Raw genomic sequence first — 16,957 nt, 5'->3', positions numbered from 1 at the left:
TGAGAAAAGATAATATGATGAATGAAATCGAATTAAGAATCCATTAAAAAGTCTTTAATTTCCGAATACTTTCTACTAAAGAAATGATAGAATCCGTAGATTACGTTTTAAGGAAAATATACAATATTCTTCTTAATTTCTCAGTCGAAAATGTATAATTTATAATTACGCTGTTCATTTTAAAACAGAGCTTCATCGAAAACCTATTTATAACTTCCACTCAATTTCCTTTTACGAAAGTGCTAAAAATAAGGTCTCAAGTCCAAGCTAAGTATATTCTAAGTTGAATAATGACGTAACTTAACAAAGAGGAAGATTGAACGTGGCCTACATTTAAATGACGCCCTAAGAGATACCTATAGCGAAAAAACTTTGTTCAATTAAGTGGTTCCCGATTTTTGTTCGGAAATACAAGCAATTAGATTAGAAGAGGTTGTATTTGCTCTAATGTGGGTGAGGTCGTTTTATTTAGTGATTCCAATATAGATAATGGAAAGTTTGGGTTTCGGAAAAACTCTGCGCCCTTTTATGCTTTGATCGGTTTTGAACGTCTGTGATCACTTGAAGTCTTATTATGTGATATTGTTTGTACGATACAAAACAATATGTTTAAGATTTTTAGACATAGAACCTCTACTTGGATAAAAAAAATAGTGATAATGATTTCGAATAAGTTATTGCATAAATAATAATTGCCTGAAAAGCGCCTTTTAACATTTTTCATGAATAACATAAAATTTTATAATTCCCATCTTTATAATATGGAAGTAGGCCAAATCCTATGAAATTATTAAATAACTGACGTTCAGGAATGGGCAAGGTTCGTGCTGGCATGTGATGACGTCACAGGTCTGTCGATTTGTATTGTCCTCGGAAGCGCTCATAATTGTATTATCGTATCCCTCTAGATTAGTGGATGCGAGGAACCTTCAAAGTCAGTTTGATTGAGGCTTTTAGCACTAAGTATCTATGAATTAATTGTATTGTTGGAAATTGTACAAATATTAACTGAAAGCGGCGTTTATTCCGCGCGTGAAATATATTTCATTTTAATATTATATTTCAGGCGCATAGTCAACAAAGAATGATATTTCATGAATAAAGCAAATGGCAAAAAGTATATAACTCGGTGAATATGCTATTGTAATAGTGGAATAATTTTTGAAAAAGAGACATTAGATTTTGTGTTAAAATTAAAAACAAAAAAATTACACAAACCCCAAACAAAAAAAAATCCAGGTAGATCCCAATATGAAAGTCGGTATCCTACAAGTGTAATATTATTATGAAATATAGCACCATACTATCTAACTCTCTAATTAATTCTTTCCCTTACAAAAATAATTAATATGACGTAATTAATTAAACGTAGAAATTTTTGTAACAATTATCCACACATTTATTTTATTTTCCACGTTTTACTCAGACTGTATTTATTTTAACAAAAACTTATTTAGCAGCCTTTTATTGATTTTTAAAGACTTATCTCAAGACATCTACAACCCATTATATCACATATAGATATCGTTATCATATTTCTATAAACTTGTAAAAATTATAACACAGCAATAAATATCTTCATACATTTTTTTGCTTTAACGACATATATTTTTTCACGTAAGTGATATTTTGATATGAATATTATAAACTATTTGGGCGTTGGATTCGTTAAGACGCATGGTATAATTAATGAAAATATTCAAATAGTCTAATATTTATCACATGCAATATAAGTTAGGAGAGAGAAATCTAAGCTAACTGGAGTTCACGAAAAACAAATTAGAATAAAACTTTTGTTTTTATTCAAAATTCCGCACACAATCGCGTCCGTGGAAATATCTGAAGTATTGTAGTCAGGGTACAGAATAGGTATTGTTCCCGCAGGAGAGAAATGGGTATTGCCAATTATAATAAAACTCGTTTATTGTATTGAATAATACTCATTTATTGCGTATTTAAAATGGAACAATAATAAACAATAATTTTCGCTATTATTGTAGACGTGATTAAGGGTGCAATTTATCGTTTTATTACATCTTTGCTCGTTTGTTACCATTAAAATAATACCTACATAAAAAAATATATATATTCATGTTTATTGATTTCGTTGGCTGTCATTTCGCCGCACGTTTCGCCATAATTCTATACCACCTTCACCAGCTGGATTCGCAAGGCTGGAACGACAACGGGGCGCTTTATGCGTAGCTTTTTACCTCGGGCGTCTAAACTACGGAACGACTTACCTTCAACTGGATTTCTTGCAGTTAACCATTTGAAGTCTTTTAAGAGAATTGTCTATAAAAGTTTAAAGATTTCTCACGGATTACCTCTTTATTTATTTGCGTTTTCTACCTTCTCCTTTGACCCCTTTATATCATGTGCCTGTCCTTTGCCTTTCTGGTAGGCAACACCTATGCCTATGGGCGGCGCATCTGCTTTCCACCAGGCAAAGCGTCTGCTCATATATCTTCCAATAACATAAAAGAAGATGGTACCATTAATACGTGCTTATGGCTCGTTTTTAAAGAATAAAATGTATACCTAACCGGAAGAAACTTGTTCCCACGACACAGGGAATCCTAGTTTGGGAGCAAGGTTTCTTAATCTATATGTCACAGTATTTTTTTTTTCAATTCGCTGTTTGGAGTAGCCGAGTAAAATTCAGGTTATAAATTCATATGACAATATGAAGGTTTTGGTTTTAGGTGTAAAGGTTAAAAAGGAAGATAAGGAAACTTTGTTTAATTTTATCAGTTTAAATAAACAAAGAATAAACGTTGTAATAATATATCCGTAGTAATAATTAATCACTAAACGTTCGTATCTGATGATATGATATGATGCCTCTGTGTAGATTATTTTAAATAGCAGAAGTATATAAAAATACTTTCGTAAGACAATAAGAGGAGCACATAAATAATTAATTTAATGTACAAATACAGATAAGGAGACATGGAGGGGAAATAAAAAGTAAATAAATTTATATCTTTATATTTCATTGTTTCGCTGACAGACAGTAAATTCAATTCAGGAACCTAACAGTGACAATTTATAATACACGAAAATATTATGTTACACAATTTTTTTATTACAGTTTAATTTAATTAGCATTACTTTTGCTACATCCGAGATATCTTATATCTATTTATATATATTCACTAAGAAAATTTCTTCTAATAGTAGTTTTTATACAAAATTTAAAATTATTTTATAAATAAATTTCGTTCGTATGTATTTTATGGATGTTTGTTATCTCTATACTAACTATAGAAAAATATATTACTAAAGTTTAAAACAATGCTTGAGATAAGCAAATGATCTGTTATGTCATATTAGTTAAATTAAAGTATTGTAAAACCTTTTTTCACGCATATAAATGCGTACGAGTATTGTGATATGAATATAAATATAAGAATGATATAAACAAATGAAGAGTGACGCATACATTTCAAGCGCCTCAAACTGCACGTATCTATTACAAATTATGTACAATCTTTGGTATATTCATAACCTTATCTATAAATATAATCTACACATACTATTTACAGCATTCCAGGTAAATTGTGAATACAATGTAATTCTTAAAAAGTATACGATACAATGATGATAATTTTTATAATACATACTTTATTGTATCAAATTATAAACACGACGAAAATGTTTGTCTATGGGTATTATACGTATGCGCGCTTTCACGCATAAGCTTGTCTATGGATTATGTATTGGATTAAAATGTAAGATTTTAATACGGATACTATGAGCTGTACTGTGGATGTACATATTTTAGTGATGTATATAGTATATTCTCGTTTGAACTACCTATATGAAAATAAATATTTAACTTCTATGGTAAGTATTTACAGACTTAAATATGTATAATTACAAATCAATTAAATTACTTAGCATCCTCAAATTCAGTGGATATACTCAGAATATTTGTGCGATTTGTTACAGTATTTGCTAAAAAAAAAAAAACAAATACATCGTAAAAAAGTTAAACCACACATTACGGTAATCAAAGTTTGTGTGCATTGTGGTTTCCCACGTTTTTGGTGCCACCGACAATGGTACACGATTATTCGTACATTTAATGCAAACCACTTATTAATCACGACATCAATTTTATTTAAACGTTAAAAACCAATTTCCACTATGTTTCAGCTTCCATAAGTTTCACAACACTTAGTTATGAAACTAATGGAATGGAGTTTCCTTACTTATATTGAATTAATCAAGAAAGATTTTGCGTTTGACGCATATTTTTTATTGATTGAATAGCTCTATTTATTTATGTATTATTCGTATATAACTTATAAATTATTTTTTATATGTTACTGTGCATCGCAGGTAACTGCGTCATTAATTTTTTACACAATTAAAATTAATTTATAACATAACCTGTCTCCGTGTTTGGTCCGTGTTGTGTTATGAACCATCAGATATATTTTTTTGCATTTTTAACGTTATTACATTAGCATAGTGACACAATTCGATTTCAATAAATCTCTGATGCATCACGTCACAACACGACACTGTTATGAATCCGAACTTATGTCGCTATTTGACATTTTGACATTTGACATCTTCTTACATTTTATAATCTGTTAATAAATATTTGTGCTGCTCAGAAGTTAGAGCTGTTTATTTCAACACAGTCATATTCAGCTGTATTATCGTGGATGAAATCCGAGTATTTTACGGTCTACATATTAAAACGATAATCTGGAGTGTTCGCAATGGATCGCGAACGATGCCTTTCTCAGAGTTTCGAAGAGCCGTTGTTCAATAGACGAATGCTGCTGTCCCGGCCGACACTCGTTCTGTGAAACAACATCGTGAAAATATCGTGATGTAGTTTTATGAGTAAAAAATTAATATTGGATATTTTAATTTCATGCGAAACACTATATTAATCATTATTATCCTACGTATGACTCTAAGATACAATTATATACCTATGTAATAATTGTATCATTGAATCACTAAAACATAACATAACTAAGATTCGCAGCGTTACTCCACACCAGTAACGCTGCCGGGTAAAAACTAGCCTATGCCAGTAGCCACATTCTAAACTATCTCTGTACCGATCAGTTGTTTTGCGGGAAAGATTAACAAGCATATATCCATCCATACATTCTCACGAACTATCGCGTTTATAATGTTACATAATTTATCTAAAATGATATGCGTCCGAAATTTCAAATTGCTATTTTTCCTCTGAATCTCGAAAAAGTTTCTGTTAAAAGATAACCAGGATAATTAAATATACTTCTATATTTCACAACAACAATCAAAGTCAAAATTCATCAGTGTTTAATGTTTCCGCCAGAGAATTCAAAATTGGAACACATTTGTTGAAGAACAGATAATAAAATGGTTGAATATTTAACATCTGTATTGTGGGCGCCCCGTAAATTAAGGCTGAGGCTTGAGACTCAAGGGAAAAAAGTAATCTATGAAAAATATGCCGATGACGTAAATGGATTTTAACCAAGTTACAGAATACAGAGCTTTATTAATACGAATCACTATGAATGTATAGTTTTGTTGTGTAGTACGTTTGCATAATCTTAGGATAATAATTGATAAGTGTATAAAGAATTAAAATGTTAATTATCCGTAGATATCTAAATAACTATCTTTTTTTGTAAGTTTTAAGTCAAAAGCCAGGAGTCATTATTTTTCTTTGCAACATAGATTATGAGTATATTTGTATAATACATTATTAATAATTCAATAGCTTTATATATGAGAGATTTCTATTCTTTAAAAATTACTCGTTTATAAAGAATTTGAACGCTATAAAACTACAAATTTAACATTCTTAATACCCAAATATATGGTATCGGAGATACGAAAATGTTTTGTGCTAAATCGGTGTTAAAATAAATGATATTGTATAAATGTTTGTTAATTAAGATGAATTGAGTATCAATTATTTATATATCAATACAATGGGCGTGTATGCCTCAATTAATTGGAAATAATAAACAAAAGGAGTGGACGTTTAACTGACATTTTAATTATGTCGATGCTCTTGGCTAATGGAAGTTTATTCGAAAACAAAATTAAATAACGCTCTAATAATTTTCAAAATAAAATACGATATTCTTTTGTCATCATGAGCAAGATTAAGTGTTATTTTTATATGTTTCTTTATATTCAGTCAATCTCTGAATGTATAAATGTAGTTCATAATTTTACATTACAATTTACATGCGTAATTATTTAATTTATTACATAAACTTCGTAATAATATTATTGTTTTATTATCTATAATTTTAACACTCTCTGTGGATTCTGTGATGAGTTTAAGCTTTTTAAAAAGTTTACTCCCATAATGAAGCTTAACTTCGAGTTTTCAATTTCGGAGATTTTTTCAACATTCTTCTGTTGTATTATGTAGATAAGAAATTAGATTTGATTTGATTTAAATTTCTTTAAAGCATCAAATTTTGAAACAGTCGTCTTTACATTTGATTTTAAAATGTACTTACGTTCTTGGCACCATGCTGATATTGGTCTTTCTGCTGGAATGGAGTCTTCTAGAAGTCGAGAGAGAGAGGGAGCCCCGGGTCCCGTGTGCTGATGGAGTACGGCAGAAGAGGTATCTGGTAACATATTTTATGTGAACGGGACGCTTATAGTAACGATTTACGAGTGAAGCAATTTAGGCGCGGTCAAATTATGGATGCGCACCGCGTTTGTGTTGTTCGAAACATTAAAGTATAATTTATTATTTAAGACATCTAAATTTTGGATTTTACTTCATTTATATTTATGTTTTTATTTTCAATTTGTGAATCCGTCACACGACGTTATCACAAAAACTTTAATTAAATAGATAATGTTCCGAATATGATACAGTTTTTACGCTTTCGTAATTTCGTTCCGACACTGACCTTAATAGCCTTTTTACCTTTGTACATGTCAACATTCCAGTGATTCCTTTCCCATTTTAATTATAAAAGAAACCCTAAATTCTCCTTTTCCATTAGTACCGAAATATACATTTCCTAGATAATAAATGGACGAAATTAGTTTTTGCATCACCCAATACTAGGACCTGAGTACAGATTGTGTTTCAGATGCATAACTGTTTTATGCGCTTGACGCTGACTTCTTGAAAAACAGTCGAATCTACTAGAATTTCACCGTGATTGAATGTCATTTTATCTGTACTCTGTACTTTTATCGAGTTCTTATCTGGATCTAAATGCACTGGCCAATCGGATAAGCTATTGATGCGATTCTTTATTCTCGTTGATGAAAACACTAATTCTAGTAAAATATATGAGTAGCTATGGATATTTGTTAGAAATCTTATGGTTCTAGTGCAACTAGCCGACGATTAACATCGCCTAAATATTCTTATAATTATTTTCAAATTATAAACTTGTTTTGAATAATTAAATTCAAACCAGGGTTATTCAATGATATAATACGTATATTTTTCTTTCGTGATATTTTATCATATTTCTTGTGAGATACAAATTATTTATTTTGTATTTTCATCACAATAAAGACCTACGGTAGAAGACCATTGCCTACATAGGTAACATAATTTAAACGAAAATCCAACGTTGGCGTGCAAAACTAATTTAAACTTGTTCCAGCTTACTTAGAGTAATATAAAAATGAAAATATTGAAATCAGTAAATTATAGATGTCACAAAATCACTAACTGATAAACGAGCTTTCACAACAGAAGACGCGATTCATTTAGGAATGACTTCTATCTATAACAAATACATTATGTACTATTTTCAGCACACGCGGAGTCCGTGATCGTTACTTTAAGCTAGCTTGCCGTCTGTGGCTTTGCCCGTGCAGTCAGAGAAGATTTCCATAGGAATTAGATGTTTCACCACAGTATAAAATTAGCCTATGTCTCTTTTTACTCTCCTCCCTATCCAGCCACAAAAATCATACCCTAAAATTGCCCCAATGGCCCATAAAAATAAGAAAATAAGAATATATAAGCGAGGAAATAAGGATAAATCTAAATAACGCACCTGTTAAAATGCTTCCTAAATATCCCACTAGTGCAATAGAGGGCGATCGGATTGACGCAGCTGTTGAGGAAGGACAGGCAGAAGCCAACAATGCGAAGTGCCGCCCACCAAGCGTTGAAGTCGTATTGCGCTGTGGGACTGAGCAGAATGTTCTGGATTAAATTTCTGGATAAATTATTATTAGTTAAGCGTAGGAACGAGGATTGAATTGATTATATAGATATATTTAATAGTCGCATAGAAAACCTAGAACTTAGATGATACATATCCAATCACGTATGGAATAAATTGTTAACATGAAAAGTTATCACTGAAACTATTAAATTAAATACTATTTATGAATGTTGCATATAAGTCATAATTCATATGCCAATCAGAAATAAAAGACCTATGACTGAATGGACACGTCAAGAAAGAAAATTGTGTCCCAGACGCGTCAGAAACAAATAAATAAATAATAATAAAAGCCTAAATCTCCTTTAATCTGCACCATTCAAGCCATTGTTAACAATATTTCTTTCAAAGTTCAATAACGATTGTTAAAACGTAAAAATAACTATTATACTTTATCTATAATTAAAAGATTAGAAATGAATATGATAACTTTGTTTTTGTAAAAAAAAAATAATATTGTGTTGATCAACTTTTTCTGCCAACCGTACAATGCAATAATACTTACCGTCGGCTGTCAAACGCCGGGAAATCATTGGTTGTTAAAACGGCTTTGTGATTGGTTATTCAGAGTTACGGCATGTCAAGTGCAAACGGCTCACAACAGGGGACTCGATTCTATTTCGTATTTTCATAACGAGGAAAATAAATCAATTTCGGCTTCGTAAGAAATGAACGTCGAATTATAAAATTGAAAGGGAAATAAAATGATTCTACGTGTAGCACACTTTTACATTTTGGGTTCTTTCATATATCCATTTTTTTAAGAAAAATCTACCGTCTTCAAATTGACTTCAAATAAAAAGAATTACAGTAATCGGTTCACCCAGTGAAAAGCTACGAAGTAACAAACACAAAAAAAATCCAGTCGACTTGATACATATCCTTTTTTTATATCGGTTGTAAATAGATGAGCGAGGGACGTCCCCTCGTTTTTTATCTATAAATTAAAATATTCTTTATTACACACAGTGAACGCTCAGAATAAAATGAGAAATTATTATAAGGTCTTACTATTATATAATTGAGTTTTGATATACAATGAAAATATGTATCGTGAACGAGATTACCTACTCAGCAACTTGGGAAACACATAAATGAAATCAAAAGAAAATATATATTAATAACATTATCTATAGTATAGATTCTATACTAATACTATAAAGCAGAAGAGTTTGTTTGTTTGTTGCACTAATCTCAGGAACTATTGGTCCGATTTGAAAAATTCTTTCAGGGTTAGATAGCCCAATTATTGATGAAGTCTATATGCTATATATGTACCACGGGCGAAGCCGGGGCGGACCGCTAGTAAAATATAAAAACAAACATAAAATCTTACCAGTAGTAGAACCACAACATAAAGACATGAGTTGGAAGAAAACAAGCTGCAAAAACTAGCACGAAAGCCAGTACTGTGAGCGCGACTTTTCGCCGTGCTCGCATCTGAAACAGAAGATAACGAATATTGGATATTATTACTGTAGATAAGTTTCTTATTTATTTGAGAATATTTTCTAATTAATTGGAACAGGTGTTAGCAACGCATAATTCCAGATATCTATACCCATAAATAAAATAGGAGTGTCTATTTGTAATATCAAAATAAGCGCTTTTTATTATAGACTGTGTGTGTGCTTTTTTACTATTTTTGTAAGTCTGTCTGTCTGTCAGTTCTAGTTATTCACTGGAACGGCTGGACAGATTACGACAGGACTTCCACTGGCAGATATCTAATGTGATAAGAAATAACTTAGGCTATTTTTAATTGAAATCTTACCATGGGAACGTTGAGATGGGAAGGTAAAACCGCGGGAAGCAGCTAGTATACAATATATTCGGCTAGGCATCATCACGCTGCGTAGTTATAGGAGCACATGACAAGATCATACTATATATATACTAGCTGAGCTCCGCGGTTTCACCTGCGTCCGTCCGTAGTCCGTAAGTCCGTATCCCGTAGGAACATCGTGATAAAAAGTTGCCTATATGTTATTCCAGTTGTCCAGCTATCTACTTACCAAATTCCGTTGAATTTTTTTTCAGATATTTCATTCTGTTGAGTAGTTTTTGCGTGAAAGAGTAACAAACACACATACACATCCTTACAGACTTTCGCGTTTATAATATTAGTAGGATAGGATTAGTAGGATGGTTGAGCTAAAAGTCATATTCTCTTTAAATATAATGTCCTTCAGCGCTAAATTAACTTTATGAATACGCTTTATTTGAATAAATATTTTAATAGATTAGGTGTAGGTATTGTGAAAAGGTTATTAAAGGGACTTATTAAAATGATTCTAATATTATTAAACATTATAACTTACAATTTAATATATTTCTTGGTCTGAAAAGATCATTAAGTTCTTTGCTTCTTTACTATAATCTAAACCACATTCACTGTCCTTCAATTACCGTCAGGTGTTGAAACCAAGATATTTACATTTAGGCTTTGAATCTACCTTTTCTACAGTGTAAATTTTATGTATGTACCTAATAAAAATGTGTTTTTTAACTAAAAAAGAAAGTGAGATTCAAAGAAGTCTTTGAAGAAGAAACAAAAATCCCGTGCTTATTATAATTACTCGTATCATCCTCGTACATCAAACACCTTTTTTATGCCATAAGCTGGCAACTGAGCTGGTGGTTCGCTTGATGGTAAGCGATCACCGCAGCGCTATCCACTATTAAGGGCAGAAGTTATAAGGAAAATATTGACGACTGGAAAGAAGAAATGGATTGGGAAGGATGAGGAAATGGAAACGGTTTCTCCGGCTTCCCCACACACCGAATACGAAACCCAGTAGCATGCTATTATTTAACGTCGGTCTCTGGGGGTGCGGTTCTTTCCCGGTGTAAGCTGGCCCAATTCTTGCTGTCACATTGTAAAACCATCAAATATTGCGATAAAATATACATAAACCCACGCATTCGCAAAACATAACTCTCATTCTGGGGTAATCGGAAAAAAATAATTGAATGCTCCAACTAAAGTCGAACGACCTTTGAAATAACAAGATGGATAGTAAGCTAAAAGAAAAACTAAAAATGTTACACTATTAATAAAGCTAACGATGATATGGCTAAGTCCTCTAACTTAATTTGCGGGTTAAAAGTTGAGCTTAGCTTATATCCAGAGTAGTTACAAAAGTTTTCCACTTGGGAAATTACTTAGAGTAGATTATCGTCGACTTATCTATTAAGCATCGCAAAAGTAGCGATATCGTTAATAAAAGATTATTATGATACAGAACAACTTCATTTATGAGTACTGAAATAATTACCTTTCTATAATATAATAATTAATAAGGTGAGGAGAGTATTTGAAACACGGTTCGTAGGGTCGAGTGTAAAAATTCTCCTTGTGTTAAATGGTCCGCCTGTCGAGGAAGTCTATAAGCTATCCAGGAAATTATACGTAAGCATATTTTTGTATATTTTATACGTAAATATGTTCTGTTTTTGTTTTCTGATCGAGTTTTATGATAGCAAACTTTAATCAAGGAAAAATGTGCCACCTTTAAAGTCTTAACTCATTTCTCAATGTTTATCAAATAATGCTATATTACGATATTACGATAGCTCATGTTGTTTCAACGTCCAACGACCGTCGCCTGAGGGCTTTCTTATAAAACATATGAGTTAGATATCGTCCTGTTGGGAAATCTTCAGTGTGTGACATTTGCACTTTACTTTCTGAATATTTGATGCACGTGAAGCTAAGTGCAGCGAATGGAACATAAAAACTGATCAAGTGACTCAATATTCTATACTATATCTCTGACTATGTCCCACCGAGGGTTTCGTAGAAACACTGTTTTCCATAGACTTAAGACTTTGTTTTATACCTAAGTAGCGGTCCGCCCTGACTTCACCCGTGGTACATATATAGCCTGCATCAATAAATGGGCTATCTAACACTGAAAGAACTTTTTAAATCGGACCAGTAGTTCCTGAGATTGGCGCGTTCAAACAAACAAGCTCTTTAGCTTTATAATATCAGTATAGATTTCAGAGATTCTGAGTTCATGGCAAGTACTGTATAGATTCCCTTGCCGAGGAGGACGCAGGCGAACCTATTGGCCCTTTCACTAAAGCGGCTGGATGGAATGCAGTCGGGTTTTAATTGATAGGATTCCCATTTTGCCCATGGGTTATGGGTGCTTTGCGAATGTCGAAAATTTGAAAAATAAACGGATATACCTTTTGATTCTGCATTTCTTAAAAAAAGGGTCTTGACAGACAGATAGACAGGCGGACAACAAAGAGATCCATTAACCTACTTTTTTTCCTTTTGGGGCAAGGAATCCTAGTTAACGCTATGTATATTATAGTTATAATGCTATAATCATATTGTAATAAAAGGAACTTACACTGAAAAAGCCATTTATGATCAAGATCCTGTTGAATTATGCAATATTGATTATCGTATATACACAACTGTAGTTTTAATACATTCAAAAAGTCTCCTGCTTTCTACGTACGTAGACTTCCACTTAAATCTATACTGTGAGTATAATTATGAACCAGGATTGTTTGTTATAAATCATAGAAGTTTGACTAAAATTAATACGAGAATAGAGAAGATCGGGAAAGCTATCCTTAGGACACCTATATCTTGTAAATATGTGTCTATATGACTGAATAACCATCCTAACTAATGTATAATGCAAATCCTTTGAGGTCCCCGAGGGTACTGTTATTTGGTTAGGAGCATAATATATTTTCTTGAACACTTCTTAGCGTTTTAGGGTTGAAGATATGAATTGTTAATAGTTTCAACGATTTATCTACATTGTAGATATTTAGCAGAGTTTAATTGGTTTGTTACAGCCTATAGGCAGTGTTTGGGTTTTCTTACATGCATTAACAAGAATTAATTTGCCTATTTCTTGATGAAATGTTATTAGATAGTTTAAGAACCAAAAAAACGACGTAGGTTAGATTCAATCTCGGAAATCCCACGCCAATGGGAATTATACGAGTTTTCTTTTGATTGGTCGGGAGGAGCCGCGTGCGCTTAGTGCGCAAGTTAGTGGTATATAAGAGCTCATTGATTCTTGCTACGTAGCAACCCTATGCTTAATTTATCCGACCTCCACACACAAAGCTTAATATAATTTAAATGTGTATTTGGATTATTTATACAGTTGTAGGCTGTAGCCTTTTCATTAGTTCGGACTTGAAGACAAAATTCAAAGATAATACTGAAAACATTCTATGTTTGAAAGATAATATTTTTATTGTAATTTGGTATGTCTATTGCGATGTTTCAAAAAGGTTTTTCAAATTGTATAAAACAACCGATTATTTTATTATAAATGTGGTTTCATTAATATTAAAGAAAAGCTGGCAATCTAATTCAAAACAACGGACTTTTCAACAAAATGCAGTCTAAATGAGTAAGAATAGAAAACATCAATCGATAATATGATTATTTGATAGGTATGGAACGTACATAAATGTCACAGAAAGGCCAGCCCAGAACACACCAGGGAAGGTACCACACCCCCATAAAAGATCGACTAGAAATAGTAGCATGCGAATGCTGTCTTTCGTTCGGTAGGAAATCAGAGTGCCAACCTCACCTCGATAAATTGGTATATTCCCGTGATCAACCTTTTTCATCCCTTAAACCTAGAAACGCATTAGGTTCTACCTCTGCAAATGTTCATGGGCGTTGATCGATTACCATCTGGAAAACAATTAATTCGTTTGTCCATTCTAACATAAAAAATAACATATACAACAGAAATATGACACTAAAAACAGTTTGTTTTAATGTTGTTTATTATTTACTTCTTATATAAGTTGAAGGTTCCGTGATTAAACAAACAACTTAACGTTACGACAGCTTTTAACACATATTAACTGGTAAATGTAAATAATAATGCAAATAATATACCATTAAGATTAGCTTCTGTCAGTTCTCATATCTGATGATAATATGAAGTGGCACTGGAATAATCTAATCGCCAGGAGAGAAACACACTCATGTTTATCTTCTGTTTACTGACAATGCATATTGATATACGAAGTTTCTAAAAATATTTGTAACTAGCTGCGCCCCGCAGTTTCACCCGCGTAAGTCCGTATCCCGTAGGAATATCGGGATAAAAAGTTGCCTTGTGAACGACATTGACATTTGTTACTCGCGTTTTTTAAAATATGTAAAATTAAATGTACATATGTATTTCAATATTTCTGAGATATTTTCTTAATATTTTTTTTTCCGTAAGAACCTTCTCCTAATAATAACAAATACAATAAAAAAAGAATTAGTGAAATCGGTCCAGCCATTCAGGCGTGATGCCGTGACCAAGGAAAACGGGTTTAATTTTTATATATATAGATAATAGTGTGTTTATATCTAGTGCTGACAATCGCCTAGTCTCAAAAGGACTATTTTACCCTTTTTGAGAGTATATTAACATATTAAATTGACGCTTCGCTTCTTTTTAGAGAGATATTATAATATGCTTTAGTGTTGGATAGTCTTTTCATCGTTATGGACTATCCAACACACAAACAACACAAAATTAATAAATAGTTATTCATGTGGCGACTCTAATTCTCTATCGCAAATGGAATAATTATGTAACTTTATATCTATATTCTACATACATATATAACTATAAGTATTAATTTATATAAGCGTGTATTGAAAGAGTGTATTATTATATGAGAAACGTAAAAGTACCTAAGGTATCACTTTTGAAATTTAAAAACAATAACTGTTCTATAAAGTATATACATATAAATATCGTAAAATAATTCGATGAATACCTTTAAAGAAAAATGTTAAAGTTGAAAATTGTTTTTACATAAAATTGATTATTGGTGTAAACAATTTGTTTCAATCAGAGCGAGATGGCGACCCTTGAAAATGCCATTGAGTGCAACGCTTCACTAATCAACAGCTTCGAAGTAAAAAGTCGTTCTTCAATTAAAATCACTGCTATAATGAAATCGCAAAAATGGTATCTGTATATCGAAGAAATGTAATGAACACTTATTGGTATTATTATTGGTTCAGTGTACAAAAATTTAAGATTTAAATACCCGTGGTACGTTTAAAGCTTATAAGCACTTGGTGTGATATTAACGTGACAATAACGATAAAATAATTGTAGAAATCGGTACAGTAGTTTTTGAGATTTCTGTCTATTAAAAAAAACATCAAAATCCGTAGTGGAGTTTTAAAGATCAACCCATACATAAATAGGGATAGACGCGGGAAGCGACTTTGTTTTACGTAGTGAAAAATTTAAAAATTATAATGTACAACAACAACAACTAGTTGACCCGGCGGACTTCGTACTGTCTCAATCAATTAATAAAAGATCTAAATTTTTGTATAAAATAATTTTAAAACAAATGATTTGTACCTTTTAAAGCTTCCTCCTCCAGACCTCCACAGACATTTCAAGACCAAAATAAGATAAATCTGTTCAGCCGTTCTCTAGTTTTGGCGAGACTAACGAACAGCATTTCATTTTTTTATATATATATTGTATCAGTCGATCAATCGATCCATCTACGGAAAAATTATCTCCCTATTAAATCTTCCTAACATAACCCTGGGAACAAGTAAAATAAACCTATTGCGATCTCTTTTCCACCAAAAAGCGTGTAATCTGAAGACTTGGAACATATTTAAACGTATTCATTAATAAGGCTCAAGATAGCTGGAACTAAATTTTTAGAACATAATTCCCCAATAATTTAGTAACAATGTAAACATTGTATTTTCTTGTGTTTGATTTTACGCGCGTTTTATACATATAGAAATTAAACACTTTTTAACGGGTTTTTAAACGCAATTTATTTATTATATTATTAACCCGACGTTTCGAACACTTTACAGCGAGCGTGGTCACGGAGAGAGGTTTCCCTGTGATATATTGAATAAATCGCGTTTAAAATCCGTTAAAAATTCTTTAATTTCTAATTGTAAGTAATTGGGATAATCAATAGGGTAATTAAATATAACAGTTAAAACCAGATGTAGAGAGTCAAAAACATTGATCGTCTTATACTTTTGTTTTGCTAAGCTTGCTTTACAATTCTTAGTAAGAGAATGTAAATTATCTTCAAGTTCAGATATATTTTGCTGATGTAATGTCTAAAGTTATTCAATGCTGGGAAGATCAACATACATTGTGATTCGAGTATTTAATTTACGCAGATGATATTTGCTTTCAATTTCTATTGTGCCCATTTGATAAAATTTTTATATGTATGTTGTGAAAGAGCCTAGTGTTACGTTCTTCTATCTATAGATAATATCTGAACGCTACCAGCTATGTGTACCTAACCCTAGAAGTTATTTTTAAATATGGTTAATTATTATATCTGACTTATTATAGATGTATAAAGGAAAAAACTTCAAAACACTTTACTCGTAATATAGCTGAAGATTTTATTAATTTGAACGCGCGAATCTCAGAAACCGATCTATTTTAAAAGTCGATTTTCACCGTTGGATACGTACGAGAAGCCCGTTTCTTTTTCCTCACCATTCCCAGCTCATTCTCCTTTCCAGTCGTCCATCTCTTCCTTATCCCTTCCCTTCTTAAAAGCGGGCAGTGCATTTGTTCATCGTTTACCTGGCGAACCACCAGCTTAGTAACCCGCTCATGGCATTAAAAAAAAACGTACTGATAGTCCGTCTATGAAGTCTATGATGTAGTATGTTTACTTAGTCTGGCCATAAATACTGTTACACTTAATTATAAAAAAATATTACATTTGAATTTCGAATCTGTCAT

At 31.9% G+C, this 16,957-nt stretch overlaps 1 protein-coding gene across 1 annotated transcript in view; it reads right to left on the bottom strand.

Annotated features, from left to right (window-relative positions):
• Positions 1 to 3,880: 3,880 nt before the first annotated feature.
• The window catches only part of LOC119840300 (neuropeptide CCHamide-1 receptor-like), a 134,456-nt gene continuing 121,379 nt past the window's right edge, over positions 3,881 to 16,957 (bottom strand). The window contains exons 6-9 of the mRNA XM_038366851.1: positions 9,529 to 9,632; positions 8,019 to 8,156; positions 6,501 to 6,614; positions 3,881 to 4,820 (exon numbers count right to left, since the gene is read on the bottom strand). Of these exons, the coding sequence (XP_038222779.1) occupies positions 4,760 to 4,820; positions 6,501 to 6,614; positions 8,019 to 8,156; positions 9,529 to 9,632 (417 nt within the window). The 3' untranslated portion in view covers positions 3,881 to 4,759. The remainder of the gene's footprint in view (positions 4,821 to 6,500; positions 6,615 to 8,018; positions 8,157 to 9,528; positions 9,633 to 16,957) is intronic.

This window comes from Zerene cesonia, chromosome 5, assembly GCF_012273895.1.
Source record: "Zerene cesonia ecotype Mississippi chromosome 5, Zerene_cesonia_1.1, whole genome shotgun sequence".
Classification (NCBI taxonomy): Eukaryota; Metazoa; Arthropoda; class Insecta; order Lepidoptera; family Pieridae; genus Zerene; species Zerene cesonia.
Note: the sequence above shows the minus strand (reverse complement) of the source record. Positions and strands in the feature narration are given on the sequence as shown.